This window comes from Phyllopteryx taeniolatus, chromosome 7 (genome assembly GCF_024500385.1).
Source record: "Phyllopteryx taeniolatus isolate TA_2022b chromosome 7, UOR_Ptae_1.2, whole genome shotgun sequence".
Classification (NCBI taxonomy): Eukaryota; Metazoa; Chordata; class Actinopteri; order Syngnathiformes; family Syngnathidae; genus Phyllopteryx; species Phyllopteryx taeniolatus.
Window position 1 is genome coordinate 6,295,578 of NC_084508.1, and position 15,995 is coordinate 6,311,572.

At 41.4% G+C, this 15,995-nt stretch overlaps 1 protein-coding gene across 1 annotated transcript in view; it reads left to right on the forward strand.

Annotated features, from left to right (window-relative positions):
* Positions 1-15,995, forward strand: part of wwc3 (WWC family member 3) — a 31,093-nt gene that overhangs the window by 6,010 nt on the left and 9,088 nt on the right. The window contains exons 2-9 of the mRNA XM_061778173.1: positions 5,444-5,553; positions 6,278-6,481; positions 6,810-6,886; positions 9,094-9,173; positions 13,196-13,325; positions 14,326-14,487; positions 14,561-14,622; positions 15,235-15,546. Coding sequence (XP_061634157.1) covers positions 5,444-5,553; positions 6,278-6,481; positions 6,810-6,886; positions 9,094-9,173; positions 13,196-13,325; positions 14,326-14,487; positions 14,561-14,622; positions 15,235-15,546 — 1,137 coding nt within the window. The remainder of the gene's footprint in view (positions 1-5,443; positions 5,554-6,277; positions 6,482-6,809; positions 6,887-9,093; positions 9,174-13,195; positions 13,326-14,325; positions 14,488-14,560; positions 14,623-15,234; positions 15,547-15,995) is intronic.

Below are 15,995 nucleotides of genomic sequence, written 5' to 3' on the forward strand. Positions count from 1 at the left end.
GGGAGTTTCCCACGTGTCCGTGGGCCGTCCCGGCAGGCCTCCTTTATTAGCTCTGTTATGCAACCCTACGCCCGGCAAAGGGAGGCCTTTATGCAGGGGCACAAAGCACACCAAATTCAATTATTCTAGAAAGGGTGAGCTGTGTTGGCAGGCGCCCAGAGGTTATTCACATGCGCTGAACCCCGCTTTTATTTCGCTCCCCACAGTGTTTTCATTATGTGCGGAGGGGGCGTCACAAACGCACCACGTCTCATTTGGCCCATGTGCCCTTTCCCCCCCCCCCCCCCCCCCCCCCCCTCTCATCTGACTACTATACAGTGGTACCTTGACGAAAGAGTGGCCCAACTTGTGAGTTTTTCAAGTTGCGAACCTTTTTTTGGGCGTGTTACGAGCCGAAATATGACTTACAGGCGAGTTCGTGATATGCTGCCGCTCGTGAAGTGCATATGTAATGACAACACTCACAAGGAGCTGCTGCAGGCAGCTGCACGCAACCTGACTCCGTCCAAAAAGAAAAAAAAGAAAAAAGGAAACTCCCCTTAAAGGCACTCACCGATGCACTTTGAACTATTTAGTGAAATGTCAAACACGACTACAAAGTGAGCTGCTGTAAGCCACAACTCACGCCCACAGGCTCACACGGAGACAGTTTGGTCGGTTACAACTCCAGCTCCTTAAGTCACTGACTAGGCCACGCCCCCTTGAACGTACCAATCAACACACAAATACACTGTGTACAATTACACTTTATAAAACCCGTTTATTTCTTCCCGCGTTTTATTATGTTTTTATACAATACAGACATTTTACATATGGCACAATTCATAAAAGAAGTCATGAGATACTTTAGGACCATCAGCGTTGCTCCCAAAAAAAAAAAAAGTTGTTAAACGGAAAAGCAGATAGTGAGAGCCACTTGTAAGTAATGTTAGAATATGCCTGGGAATGAATTTGACGCTGTATTTCTATTTCCAGCGGTAATAATATTTTGAGCAGTAAAGTGTTGACGGAGGCCCAAGCGGGGCTCGGCATAGTCGTCCGTGAACGTGCGCCGCTCAGAAGAATGCAACCTAAACAGGACATGCCGAACTCCGCCAGCTGTCAGGGCCTCCATTGTTCCACATCGGCGCACAATTCTGATTGAAAAGCAGAATAATGTCGTCGCCGCAACAACTTTTCTCCGCTCTGCGCCTCGTGCAGACAACATGATTCCAATTCTGTCCAGCCAATGTTTATTTTAATTTTTTGGTCTTTTAACAGAGACACGAGTCAACTGAAGATGAAGGAGGGGGCGGGGGGGGGGGGGGGGGGGGGGGAGGCATTTTTGCAACCACACAAACCATTAGAAGCCTTATTCAGATGAACGTTATTAAAACACGCTTTTTAAGTGTTGCTTAGCGCCCGCCCGTTCTCACTCGCTAGCTGTCAACAACTGGTAGACAAATGTATAACATCACTTGGAGTGGTGGGGGAAAAAACCAAAAAGTGAATTACACCCTGGCTCAGTCATCCACACTCATTATTACTCGTCTTTTTTCTTTCTTAATAGGCGGAGGAAGGCGTCTCTTTTGAAGGAGGTGTTTATTTGTCTTCACCGCTAGGTGCTGGTGTTTTGGTTGGCAACAGAGTTCAAATGGGATCACCAGTTAATTCAAAAGCCATTTATGAAATCTGATAAATACAGTCACTGGCTGTTTTTTTTTTTGTTTTTTTTTCTTCCCCTGACGGTTCTATTTGAGCGAGGCGTTGACTTTTCTTAAGTGGTCGATATTGCTGTTCTGATGATAAAGATGTTCAAATGGGCTCAGCCGATAGCCGTCTTTGACATGCGATAACTACAGTTTTTTTTTTGGGGGGCCTTATTTGAGGGAGGTATTTATTTTTCTTAATTTACTGAGATACCAGATGCCTAATCCACACTTACTATGAGACGATTTGTGAAAATAGGGTTATTTACTTTTAGCAGGGCCCCTTTGCCTTTTTTTGTTATTTTTTTACAACCACACACAACCGTCCCCCAGCTGAACACCCCCCGAGCCCTCCGATGCCATCCCTTATCCCCTCCCTCACGTCCGTCCAGACGCTAACGCTACTTTTAGGAGGCCTATTTCCATCGGATTTAACACATAAAGGCGCGAGCAGATTCCGTCTGGATATCAGCTGCTTTAAGTCTCGCTCTGAAATCCTGCACCAGCGCCGCCTCAGACGGGGCCTGAGCATGAGTGACATTCCTCCCAAAGTTGTTCTCACGTTTCTTTTTTAAAGGCACAATGGAATTTTAAGGCCGGCAACGCTTGTGGCCGTTTTGCGGACCCTCCGCGGAGGAGCCAGGGGTGAGCGGGTGGTCCTTCCGGGCCGCTTATTCTTATCAAAATAGGGGAAAATGCCGAATTATATTTGGGAATGTTATTTCTTTTAGAGCAAAAGCTGAGGTCCGAGGGTTCCCCGGTCTCCAGTTTCACATGCCTTTCTCACGCCACCGCCACGGGGACCCTGTCACTGGGCAAAAGGCGGCTGGCGCAGGATGGAAATATCCTCCGGGACGGATTATTCTAGAATTAGCAAATGTCGCAATATATTTTTCAGGGAAGGTGCGAGAGCGTCGGTCCGCAGCCGGACGTGCTTGTCAGTCCTCCTCGGCTAATTTCAGGAAAGTCTTTTTTGGCATGCGAATGTGCAGAATGTGCACATGTGTAACGCTACTCAAACGCACACCGCCTTCAACTATCTTATCTATAATTACTCGGTCCGAAAAATGAATTCAGTGAAATTGTCTTGATGCAACACAATGAGTTGGTGTATTCAAATGTGTTTATTCAATGATTTTGGACATAGTGTGCATTTGTATTTCATCCATCCATCCATCCATCCATTTTCTCTAGCGCTTATCCTGTTTGGCGTCGCGGGGGGGCTGGAACACGGGCAAAAGGCAAAATACATCTTGGACTGCTTGCCAGTCAGTCGCAGGTTTATTTGTATTTAGTCAATTCTTTTTTGGTATATTCAAATGAATCCAGTTATTTATACAATATGTAGTTATTTGTAATATCTGTTCAATCATTTTGAAATGTTAGTTGTCGAGTCACTGATGGTGTAGTGGTGCACTCGCCTGATTTTGGTGCGGGCAGCGTGGCTTCACTTCCCGCTCAGTGACGGTGCGAACGGTTGTCCGTGTCTATGTGTGCCCGGCGACCAGTTCAGGGTGTAGTCCGCCTTTCGCTGGGATAGGCTGAGGGCGCCCCCGTGACCCTAACCAGGTTAAGCGGTGTTGAAAATGGATGGATGAATTACACCTTTTTTTATTCATTAAAATCTATTTTTAAAGTTTATTGTTGCATTTTAGTTTATTTCACTAAATAACCTTAAGTAATTTAAAAACAATCTCGCCTTATTTATTTTATCTATTATTTTGCTCCTAAAATATAAATATCTGTCTATCGTTGACCTTTTATGGTCAATATCCTTATTTAGCATGATTGAATTGGCTGGGGGGAAAAAAACATACAAAACTGGTCAACTTTTGTAGCTTTTTATTTTTTATATTATTTGTACAACTAAAATGATCCGTTAAATATTTGTATACTTTATGTTAACCTTTTTATTATGATGATGATTTCATTATTTGAAAAATATTTTTCTACTTGTATTCATCTATTAAATTCAGTTTGAATTTTATAATCATGATTATTATTTGTCATTGGCTTTCTTGGGTATTGATACACGATATACCTTTATATATATACTGTGCGTATATATAGGGACACTGTGTGTCACTGTTACTATGACAACGCGTGTACCCGTGTGTATATCTACTGTGTGTGTGTGTGTTTGTCACAAGACTGCAGAACAAAGCAAACATTCACATGCGGTGTGATTAGGATCTGCGAGCGGACATGTTTTTCCCCCTCAGGGTGGTGACGTTGCACAACAACAACAACAACAACAACAACAACGAGTATGTCATTTCTGTAGAAATGTCTCGTTAATGCAGCGGAACTGAAACGCTATCGAATTGAATTTTGTGGTGAATGTTGGAGCGGTTTGAATTGGTCAAGAAACGTGGAAGGAGGAGGTATAGATGTCAAATAGGTCCTAATTTGGGAGTGTTATGGTGAAAATTGGGGAATTTTCGACATGGAAGTAAGTCCCAAGATGTCCTGAACGAGCTGAACAGTTTTAAGGTGAAATGGTTTGAATTGGGCGAGAAATGTGGAAGGTAAATGTGTCAAATATGTCTTCATTTAGGAATTGGGAATCTGGCGCAGTCCGGTGTGCAAAGGTATCCCAACACCCGCTGTCTGCTGTTGAAGTGTCCTTGGGCAAGACGCTGAACCTAAAATTGCCTTCAGCATTGTCGGCATTGTAAATGAGAAACTGTTCCCAATTCCCTTACCTGGTTTAACAAAGACATTTTGGGAATGGGAATAATTCCCAGGGGGTCCTGAATGCGCTGAACAGTTGGAAGGTGGAATGGTTTGAATCTGTCGTGAAACGTGGACGGGAGAGGTTCACGTGTAAAAAAAAAAAAATGTTTGAATTTGGGAATTTTTCTGTCAAGTGTGAAATTGTGAGGATATGGGAATTCTTGGAACGGGAAAATACTTGCGTAATGTTTTGTTTTTGTTTTTTTAAGTGTACCATAACATAGAGAACAACACAAGGGCCCGCAGGGTCTCGTGGCCAGGCACACTTCCTTGTTGCGTGTCGCCGGTTGTGTGCACATGACTGAGTGTGTTTACCTTCGGCAAACACTTGAAACGAGTTGTTTGACTCCTTGTTGCCGTCGTGTGTGCACTTTCACCTGTCAATCACACGGCTGAGACACGCGACCATTCAACACCTGCAAACATCGTCGTTTCCTAGCGTTTAGGTCATATTTGCACGTTGTTGGAAAACAAGAAGGGGGGGGGGGAAATGCAACCAATTCCACAAACAAGTAATAATTCTATAATTGCCTATATGTGCCCCAAGATGGCGGTTTTCATAAAAAAACATATTTTATATGTGACATTATGCACAGTTTGGATATTAACGATGCACTTAAATATAAAAAAAAATAGATATATTGAATGATTCATTTAAATCCACTGCACATAAAAGTTAAATCCAAATTGTAGCTAAATACCTAGAGCTTGTGCACCACACTTTGAGAATCACTGTTCTAATAAGTGAAGCTCCTCAACTCAGTTCAGCATAGCGCCTTAACTCCAAGATGCCATAAAATGGCAGCAAAGCAATACTTGAATTTTCGAATGCTGAAGTGCAAATATGCGGGGGTCTCCCTTGTGTTGAATTATTCTGCCGTTCAGACCCTCAGTCCTCGCCGGTGTCGCAGCAGCGCGTCATGCATTTAAAAACGCGTCTAAAAATGGATCGTGCGTGGGTTTGCGCCCGGCCGTCAGACGGTTGACGTGTCGTTTGTGACCCTCCGCTGTCTCTTTAGGATCACCAAGCCGCTGACTTTCGCCGACTGCGTTGGAGACGAGCTGCCCCTCGGCTGGGAGGAGGTGTACGACCAGCAAGTGGGCGTTTACTACATCGACCACATCAACAGTGAGTACGCGACACCAGTCGGCACGTCTTACTCCTGCTGCGGTTCCCTTTGCACCACACAGTACATTCAACCCACAATAAAGACAGACAATATAAAAAAAAAAAAAAACGTTTGTTGTAATAGTGTTAGCCCTTCCACACGCTTTGACCGCATTTAAAGTTTATAATTAAAATACTCTTTTTCCAATGTTTCACCATTTCTTTGCACGAAATGGGAAATGGTTACGCGTATAACGACACTGAGGAACTCAAAAGAAGACTCTCCATCGCGCACTTCTCCGAATAAGAGGTCAAGTGTGCTTGCTTCAAGCTGTTTGTCAGTCACAGTTAAATCGTATAGAAAACAGAAAACAAAGAGACAATTAAACAATGAATATTCAAACACCCAATTGTTCAACCAGACAATGTCATTAATGCTAATATTTATTGTGAAATGCCATAGATGGGCTAATGGAAATTAGCCTAGCTGTTAAACCTTCAAACAACTGCTGCTTCAAACATAATTTCGTCGAACGAAAGTCCGCTACCTTAATGCTAACATAAAATGCGGAAATGAGCACAGATGTTAGGGTGATTTATAGACTTTCAAACAACTGCTCCTTCAACACACACAAAAGCGAGCGTACAACAATATTCACGGGCATTCTCTCTGCTCTGCGAAGACGACGACTATTAGCGGTCGGTACCCCGGCATACCTGACGGGTCCCCTGTGCCGTCCCTCAGAGACCACCCAGATCGAGAACCCGCGCACCCAATGGCGTCAGGAGCAGGAGCGCATGTTGAAGGAGTACCTGGTGGTGGCGCAGGAGGCCCTCCGAGCCAAGAAGGAGATGTACCTGGTCAAGCAACAGCGTCTGGAGCTGGCCCAGCGCGAGATGTTGCTCTTCCACGAGCTCTCCGAGGACGGCCGCTCCGCCGCCGGCAGCGGTAAGATGCGGTCCGCATTTCGTGTCTGTGCTTTTCATACAGAGCAGCGACATAGAAATGGCAGGAAAAACTTTGGCGTGTACAGGCAGTGTGAAAGGGCTTCTGATTCTACCTCAATTGCCAGGATGGACTTTGTACCCGCATTCCGTGTCGCCGCCATTTAAACAGAACTTTTTACAGGCCGTACCGAGTTGACCGCCTGAGTACATCCGGAAAACCGGATCCTTCGCCCGACCTTTTGTTTTGTGTATTTCTCTTACATCTTCACCTCCCAGCCAGCCGCCGCTCACCCCTTTCTGCGCTCTCTCCGTCTTTTGTGTGTCCACAGCTCACTCCGGCTCGTCCTCCGGCGCGAAATACGACCCCGACCAAATCAAAGTGGAAGTGGCTTGTCGGCGAGAGCGGGTGAGTCATTATCACGGGAGAACAATGGCGGGGCGGCCGGGGTGTCGCCCCGACAGGATACCGCGGCTCGGGGGGGCCCCCGGGGCCGCTGGAGTCCAACATCAAAGGGCCAGAGCTCATATTTAAGCTTCTCTAGAACTCTCATGGGACACATACAATCATAATTCCTCTTCCATGCAACTCTAATGTTGCATATGTACAGCATATATTTAATGATCTGCACAACTCTTATGTACCGTATTCACGTAATATTTCATTGTCTGTAACGCTTCATAAATACGTCATATTTAACGTTATATACAACTCAAACGTACCGTGTTACCTCATATTTAATTTCCGTTTAATGTTCGATACAACTCCAATGTGCTATTATCGTGTTTAATCTTCTATACAATGTATACACCATATTTTGCGGCATATCGAATGTGCTCTAATACACTAATGTAGCATATTTACACGATATTTCATGTTCGATGCAACTCTAGTTACATTGTATTGAATCATCTAGGCAGCTGAAATGTACAATATTTGCGGTGTATGTCATGTTGTATACAACATCAGCGTCTCATATTGCCATCATGTTTGATGCGCTGCTCATTTTCAATTGCTACGTCATATTTGATGTTCTGTTCACTCCAGTCTACAATATTTCAACCATATTTAATGTTCTATACAACTCTACTGTGCCATATTTTTATAGTCTATAATACAGCATTTGACATCCTTTTTTAGCGTTCCATACAACTCTAATTCACCATATTTTATAGTTTGCAGTGTACCGACAGTCACATATTTAATGGTCTCTATTGTAACATATTTACAGTACATCCTATTTAATCTTCTATGTAACATTGTAAAAAGCCTTCTTAGGGGGAATGGCAGCTGTTCCGGCTGCAGTTCCCTTCCAGTAGGCGTCCTAATACTTTTGTCCGAACGCCGTCTCTTCCGAGTGCCCTCTGGGTGATCCGCCGCCCGTGCGCATGAGAAGAAAGCGAGCCGCGTGACGGCGACGTGCTCGGCAGCGCTTTGCCCCCAAAACGCGTTTCGCCGAATAATGGAATGACACGGAACGGCGGTCACGTTGGCGCGCGGGCGCCTTCGAAAGTGTTCCACTGCTTTTCTCTTCTCTCGGGAAATGTCAGAAGCGGCCGAGGGTAACATGTCGTTTCCAACGCAATCAACTGCATCGCGTTGGCACGTTCCGTGACCCGTCTCGTAACTCCATTGAATTCAAATCGGTTTTTCCCATTGAAATGAATTGAAATGCTATTCATCCGTTCCAGCTTCCCCAAAAACACTGCCATTTTTTTACCTTTTGAAAAAAAACAATAATAGCACTGGACTTCAAAATGTAAGTACAAAAACATACAGATTCATTGCAAGACATTTAATAGTAAGACATTTGTTATTCATTTTGTCATTTTAATTTCATAAAGTTTATATTGATCTAATGACACTTTATTTTTGGAGGTTTTTAATTGAATACAAAAACGAATGATGATGTTTATTTATTTTAGTAGGTTTTTTTTTTTTTTTTACAATTTCTATTTTGTGACATTTAATTGTCTTAAAACTTCCTAATTATTTCATAACAACTGTGAATTAATTTTTTAAAACTTTCTGTGGTACATTGTTAGAATTTCTTATTTTTTTATTTGTACCTATGTAATATTTTTTCTTTTTTATTAATTTTAGAACGGCTTTCTTTAATATTTATTTATTCGCTGGATTTTTATTTATTCAATAGACTTTATATTTATGTAATGAGACTTGTTTATTGGTATTTTTTATTCAGTTGATTTGTATTAATTGATTTATTAACAGTTGGTATTTATTTGATGGCATTTTTATATTTTATAATTAATTCTTTTCAATAAAAAAATAATAATTATTTAAAGACATTTATTTATTAACGGTATTTTTTTATATAGTAGAATTTGCATTTCATAATAATCACAGTTTTTTTTGTTTTTTTTTATTCCTTTTTTTAATTCAATCGAAATTTTCTTCGGAGGTTTGTTTCTTTACTGGTAATGATTATTTATGTAAAGGCCTTTTCTTTCATTGAAAAGCGGCGTGGAGCCGGTGGGTGGGATTGTGATGATTGTGCACTTTGAGGCGAGAGGAAGCCTAATGTGTGACCCCCCCCCACCCGCCCCTCCGACCCCGGGACCCCTCCTCCTGTCCTCGTCTTGCGGTCTTTGCAGCTCTCCAGACTGAAGCACGAGCTGGCCCAGGTGAGGCAGGAGCTGCAGTACAAGGAAATGGGCGTGGAGACCCTGCAGGAGTGAGTGTGACCGCCACCCTTCCTCCCGTCATCACGCTTTTTCCCCTTCTCGCTCTATTTCGGTCTCATTATACAGTGCGACATCCATTTTAAAGCATGTGGAGTTTCACCAGGTCTTGCACATGGGCTAGATAGGACAGTGCTAGCCAAGGAGCCAAGGCTAAAGCTGTCCTATCTAGCCTTTAAAATAAAAATGCTGATTTTGTCGTCTTTTTAAAAAAAAAATTATTTATGTAGACTACTATGTTAGCTTCTCGCGGAGGCCGCTAGCTGGCTTGTCACTGACTGGTTAGCTCTAGCTTAGGAATCTAGGCGACAGCTGTTCCATGTGGCCTTTAAAATACAAATATTTTAGCTGTTTTTTTGCTCTCTCTTTTTTTTTTTTATTAAAAAAATGTGTTGTGCTGTTTGACAAGAAGGAGGTGTAGACTACTACGTTAGCTTCTTGCGTTAGCTGCTAGCTGGCTCATCATTGACTGGTTAGCTCTAGCTTAGGAGTCCAGACTACAGCTGTCCCATGTAGCCCTTCAAATACAAAAAAAATTAGCAGTTTTTTGCTGTCTTTTTTATTTTATTATTTTTTTAATTTAAAAAAGTGTTTGTGCTGTTTGACAAGAAGGAGACATAGACTACTACGTTAGCTTCTTGCTTTAGCTGCTAGCTCGCTCATCGCTGACTGGTTAGCTCTAGCTTAGGAGCCTAGACTACAGCTGTCCCATGTAGCCCTTCAAATACAAAGAAATAGCAGTTTTTTGCTGTCTTTTTTATTTGATTATTTTTTTAATTTAAAAATGTCTTTGTGCTGTTTGACAAGAAGGAGACATAGACTACTACGTTAGCTTCTTGCTTTAGCTGCTAGCTCGCTCATCGCTGACTGGTTAGCTCTAGCTCAGGAGCCTAGGCTACAGTATATTGTTTTAAGTTAAGTGTATTTTACCAAATGAATCCAAACAAAGCACTTTGTCCATCCGCGTTGTGACGTTTTGCTCTAGTGATTTTTTTTTTAAAAGATATTGTCGCGCTGCAACTCGTGAATTTGTCTCGTGCTGACGCAATGCTTCACGGCACGTATTTGATTTTCTAGCGAGCATTGTTACTACTTCTACTTTCCTGTGATACTTAACGGTACATAGGGGATAACTCATCCTCACTGTACATTGAAACAGCACCGCAAAATGGCCAACTCACTATATAGCGAATGGGAACGATTTTGAACACAGCCGCTGCCTTTTTGTCCTGGGAGCGTTTTGTGGGAGAAAGCGAAGCTCCGCCTCCGCCAGGATGGAAAGAAAAGCGCTTTTAGGAACTGCAAAAAGGAGGGTTCCGTGGAAAAGGGAGTGGGGGGACCGAGAAGGGGGCTCCACCTCAGGAAGAGGATGCACCAGTGGAGTACAGGGAGCCGAGGAGAGGAAGTGGAGGGTGGGAGGGGGCTAGCACAGTTTGAAAAACAGCGCAGTGAGATATCGGCGAGCAAATTCCTCAGCACTTCCTGACTCGCTTATCTGCCAGATGTACACAACTGCAGACGTTCCCAGAATAACCTGCAAAGATTTACACACAACGTGGAGCGCAAGAAGTGTGTGTGTGTGTGTGTGTGTGTGTGTGTGTGTACAAACGTATTGTGTTTGTGGAGGGCGGGGACCACCTCTGGCTGTTGTGGACAATATGCTGTCCGTACTGCGTTACATCAGATCAAACGCACACTTTTCACTCATGACCCAACACAATTGGGCCTTTCATCTGCTTCTACACACCAGAGAATTATTATGTTTTGTTTTTTTTCTTTTGAGGAAGAATTGAAATACAATGCCGTGTTCACCCGTGCGGTTCATCGTTCGCGACCTCACTATATCTGATTTCTTCAGTAATTGGTTATACTCTATACGGTGCCTTATTGTGATGTTGTCGCATGTGGGAAAGAGGAGACATTTTTTATTTTATTTTTATTTTTTTGTAAATACAATGCGGCGTTGATATACGCTTTCAGTTCTTTCCATGGGCATGCTCTTAACTTAAACTCTCCCCCGCCCCGAAATGAAAGAAAATGAATGCAGGGGAGGATTCATTTTCGTGGTGTTTTCTTTCATTGTTGTAAAATGAGCTGTTTTTGCTCATAAAATGTTGACTTTATTGTTGTAAAAATGTTATCATAGTGTTACTTTATTCGTAAAAATCTTATTTTTTGTAATATTTGATTTATTCTTGTAAAATTATGCTTTAAAATTTGCCTCGAGTCGTGTAAAATAGCTTTTTAAAATCGTCATAGCACAACTGTATTCTCATGAAACGACAACATAATATGTGTAATGTAAAAAAAAAAATTATGATAATAATTTGCTAGTAAAATTTGAGTTATTGTAAAAAAAAATGGAAATATAATAATAAAACTTTAGTCTCGTAAAAGTACAGCTTAATTTGTTGTTTTCAATTTTGTTTTATAATTCTTGTTAAATTATGCATTTTTACAGGAAAACCTTGCCTTTATTCTTATAATATTGTGATCTTCTTTTATCATAATATTACAACTTTGTTCTCTTAAAATTACAGCTTGTTTTGTTTTATTATTTAAAAAAAATATTATTAAAATTCTGCCTTTATTCTTGTTAAACTGTTCTTTTTTTAAATCACTAACTTGAAAAAAAAATGTAAAACTTTTTTATAAAACTTTTTTTATTCTTGTATAATTCTGCTTTTTTTTTTTCAATGTGTGCATTTATTCTTGTAGATTTACATTTTTAAATTGTAATTTACAACTGAATTCTTGTAAAATGACAAAAACATTTGTTATATTTTTAACTTTCTTGTAAAATTGTGACTTACGCATGTGAAAGTTTGATTCCGTTAAGTTGTAATATCACCGCTTTCATTTTCATCAAATTACAGTTCCGTTTTTTTTTTGAATGTTGCATTCTTTTTTATTTTTTTATTTTTTTTGCCATCACAATATCTATAACGTTGCCAGTTTTTGATGATCACGTCATTCTTGGACTGTATAACTCTTGTATGTATGTTTTGCTCTTTTCTTTTTTTTTTTTTTTCCCCCTCTTCAGTGTGGGCCTCCTCCCTCCTTCTTGTGAGCATATAAACTCCACAGCCTCGCTAGCGGGGGTGCGCGTCGGGGAAGGGGTGTTGAACAAAGCGGGTCTTGTTGCCTGGTGGCTGGCTGAACACTACCTGCTGTTGAAGGCCCGTGAAGGACGCGGGCTGCGGCGAGCACGACGGCCACGTGCCGCGCCTGGTGACAAGGGTGGAGGAGGGGTTGGGTTGGGTTGGGTTGGTTTGGGTTGGGCTACCACCTAATGTGCCCATCCTCCCCATCCTCCCCTGCAACCGCGCTTTAGAACATAAGCCGATCCAGCCCAGGGCCACAGTGGCGGATTGGTTCCGTTTGGTTTTTTTGTAGTCCGATGATGAAAAGACACTTTGAAGCACGATGTGTGCGAGTGTGACAGAGTAGACACTCGATAGGCGGTGAGGAAAGCAGCTTTCTTTCTTTTTTCTTTTAATACAGAAACCTTATTCTTATAAAATTACATTTTTGTATAATATTGATTTTCACGTAATGACTATTAGACTAATAGTACCATAAAATGACATATTTCAATTCCCCTTATAAATTACCATTTCATTTTTTTCCCCTCATCATTTTGCAACTTTATGTAATGACTCGTAAATGGACTTTTTTTTCCCCTCAATGTACTCATAATTTTCCAACTTTATAACCCCGAAAATTACAATTTTCTAGCAATATTCACATATTGCATTTTTTTTATTGTAATATCATGACTTTATCATAAATGACAATTCTTTTATAACATTTAGACTTTATTTTTTATTTTTTGGGGGGGGGGGGGGGGGAGTCTCCTAAAACCATATTATTTTCATAAAATTTGGCATTCAATTTTGGATTTTCACCGAGACAATTCACATTTTTCTTTCCTTTTCCATCTATTCGCCGGTTTCACCTGTAATTTGCCTGTTGCGACGAGGCGATGAAGGCCAACGTTTGGGTTGTGCTTCAGGATCGACCGTAAGATGTCGTGCAGTCAGACCAACTACAAGCTGGACGAGGCCCAGGCCATCTTCAACGAGCTGCGCAGCATCAAGAAGGCCATCAGCGCGGGCGAGAAGGAGAGGCAGGACCTTATCCAGGTGGGATTCATTCACTCCCAAACGCCTTTCCAGACGTGTGAGTCAAACGGCGCGTCCCGTCGTTCTTTCTGCCGGACGGGGGGGGCGACAACACCAGACAAAGCCTGTGATTCACTGGCTAAATCTCATTTGTTTATTTGCAACCGCTTCCTTACCTCCTCCTATCAGAGATTCCATCGAGGAGATCAACCGAGGAGCGAGGAAGGACATATTTGGACAAAATTTGATTTCACTTGTGTGCGATACATTTTTTGGAATCATTCATTCTTTGTATTTTTTCCCGATATTTACACAGGCTCCTTCTAGTGGTACGTCAAATAATTGCTACCTAAAGTCTATTTAGCTTTAAAGTTCAACACATTTTCGTTCATGTAATCTTTAAGAACTGTTTGTTTTTAAATATTAAAGTCCATTTTTTGTTTTTTATTTAACTTTTATGTGCAATTCATTTTAAAGGAATCAGTTGATATTTTCCTATATTTAAACGCAGTGTTAATGTTCAAACTGTTCACCATGTAACAGTGGATTTCAATAATAGTAATTGTACGTTTTAGGAATTGAACCTTTATCATGGAATTTTGATTTTTTTTTTTGCATAGCATTATGATTTAATCTTTGTAAAAGTATGACTATTAAAATTATATTTTTTAGTTTTATGAAATTAGGTGTATTTGTTAGTAAAGTATTGATTTTATTATTATAGAAAATATGTTTTCTTCACATTACAACTTTTTCTAGAAATAATAAGACTTCATTCTCAAATTAATATATTAGAACTTTCTCATACAATTAGTTTTTTGTTAGTAAAAATGTGACCATTTGTATAAAATTCTCATTTTTTTGACATTTTTATACTTGTAAAATCCAAATATTTTCGTAAAGTTATGACTTAAATCTACTAATAGTTTGACTTTATTGACATAAAACGACAGTTTTGCTTGTAAAAGTTCTGTTCGTCACATGAAAAACCGGATGAATAAGCAAATGTTTGCTGTTGCAGAGCCTGGCCAAGCTGACGGTGAACTTCCAGAGCAGCTCGTGTGCGGGTGACCCGGCCGGCGAGGTGGTCAACAGCAGCGGCGGCGGAGGGGCCACGCTGGCGAGCGAGCACCAGCGGCAGTACTGCGACGCCGGCTGCCAGACGGACATGATGATGGGAGAGGTCGCGCCCCCCCCCCCGCCACTCACGCGAGTCACACCTGTGAGTCATTTACTGACGGCCTCCTTGTCTGCAGGAATCGTCCCACCTGGTAGACAAAGTCAAGGTCAACTGGCAGTACGAGGAGGCCAAGAAGAAGTAAGTGTGTTGTTAGTTTAACCTTTGTGTTGTTGATGATCGTCCTTTTTTGGTCCTTCTACGAAACAAAAAAGAATGGACTGTAATTACTGCATATTGCACGTGTGTGACGGTTTGCCGCATAATAACCTGTTTACAACGTCCAATCACCAAATGATTCAATTCAAAGATTATAGCGCTCGTATTTTAATGCAAAAAAGGCATTTATTTCTATATATATATATTCTGTTTTTGAATATGTAAATACAGTATGTATGTTTTTTTTTTTCTACCATATATTATTTTTTCTTTTATATTTAGTTATTTTGTCATTTTAATTTTGGGTATTTTTAGGCTTTGTTGTTGTTAACTAAATTATTCCTGTAATTGTGTTTTTTTTAAAATATATTTAGTACAGTATGTTTGTTTTGTAATATGCATTTAATTGATTTACTTTTTTCTTTAGTCTTTTCCCCTTTTATTATATACAGCTCTTTTAAAAAAAAAAAAAAAAAAAAAAAATGCAAAATGAAGGGTTTCACTGATTTCACTATTCATTGGTACGTGTTTTAGTCAAATCAACTTTTTTTGTTTGAATGATTAACTACTGCCAATCCTTTTTTTTTCCACCAGGGTGCAGAGCATCCAGCACCAGCTGGCCCAGCTGGACAGCGAGAGCTGGTCGGGCCGAGCCGAGGCCGACCGGGACCGAGACTTCATGCAGCTGCTGCGCGAGAAGGAGGCTCTGCTGCACGACATCATCACGGTCAGCAAGCAGCACGGGAAGGCTCACGGTCCCGGTCCCGATCCCGATCCCGATCCCGATGCCGATGCCGATCCGGGTCCCGATCACGACGCGCTCCGGCAGCTGGAGGAGGAACGCTGCCGATTGGAGGAGGAAGTGCAGAGGGCGCACAGCTCGCAGAGTCAGGGAGCCAATCAGAGGTCAGCCTTATCTTCTACTTCTACTTCTTTTTGTACTTTTTCTTCTTATATGACTACCCCTATTCTAGCACTTGTACTACTATTCTTACCTCTACTATTTCTACTTCTAGTACTGCTTCTATCACTCGTACTTTCTGTTCTACTACTCGTACTCCTACGACTTCCGCTTCTTTACTACTCCACTACTATTTATACTACTGCTTTACAACTCGTACTTCTATGACGTCTTTCACAACTAGTACTACTTCTACCACTTTCTACTGCTCCAACTTTACAACTTCTACTCCTTCCTACCTACTCCTGCTTCTTTTTGTTTCTTATTCTAATATGACTCCAGCTGCTTCTGCTACTACTTGTTATCCTACTTCTAGTACTACTGTGACTCTTCCTTCTACGACACCTTGGATGAGTTAGTGTGTCTGTGCTGATGTACTGCTACCTGCTACTGG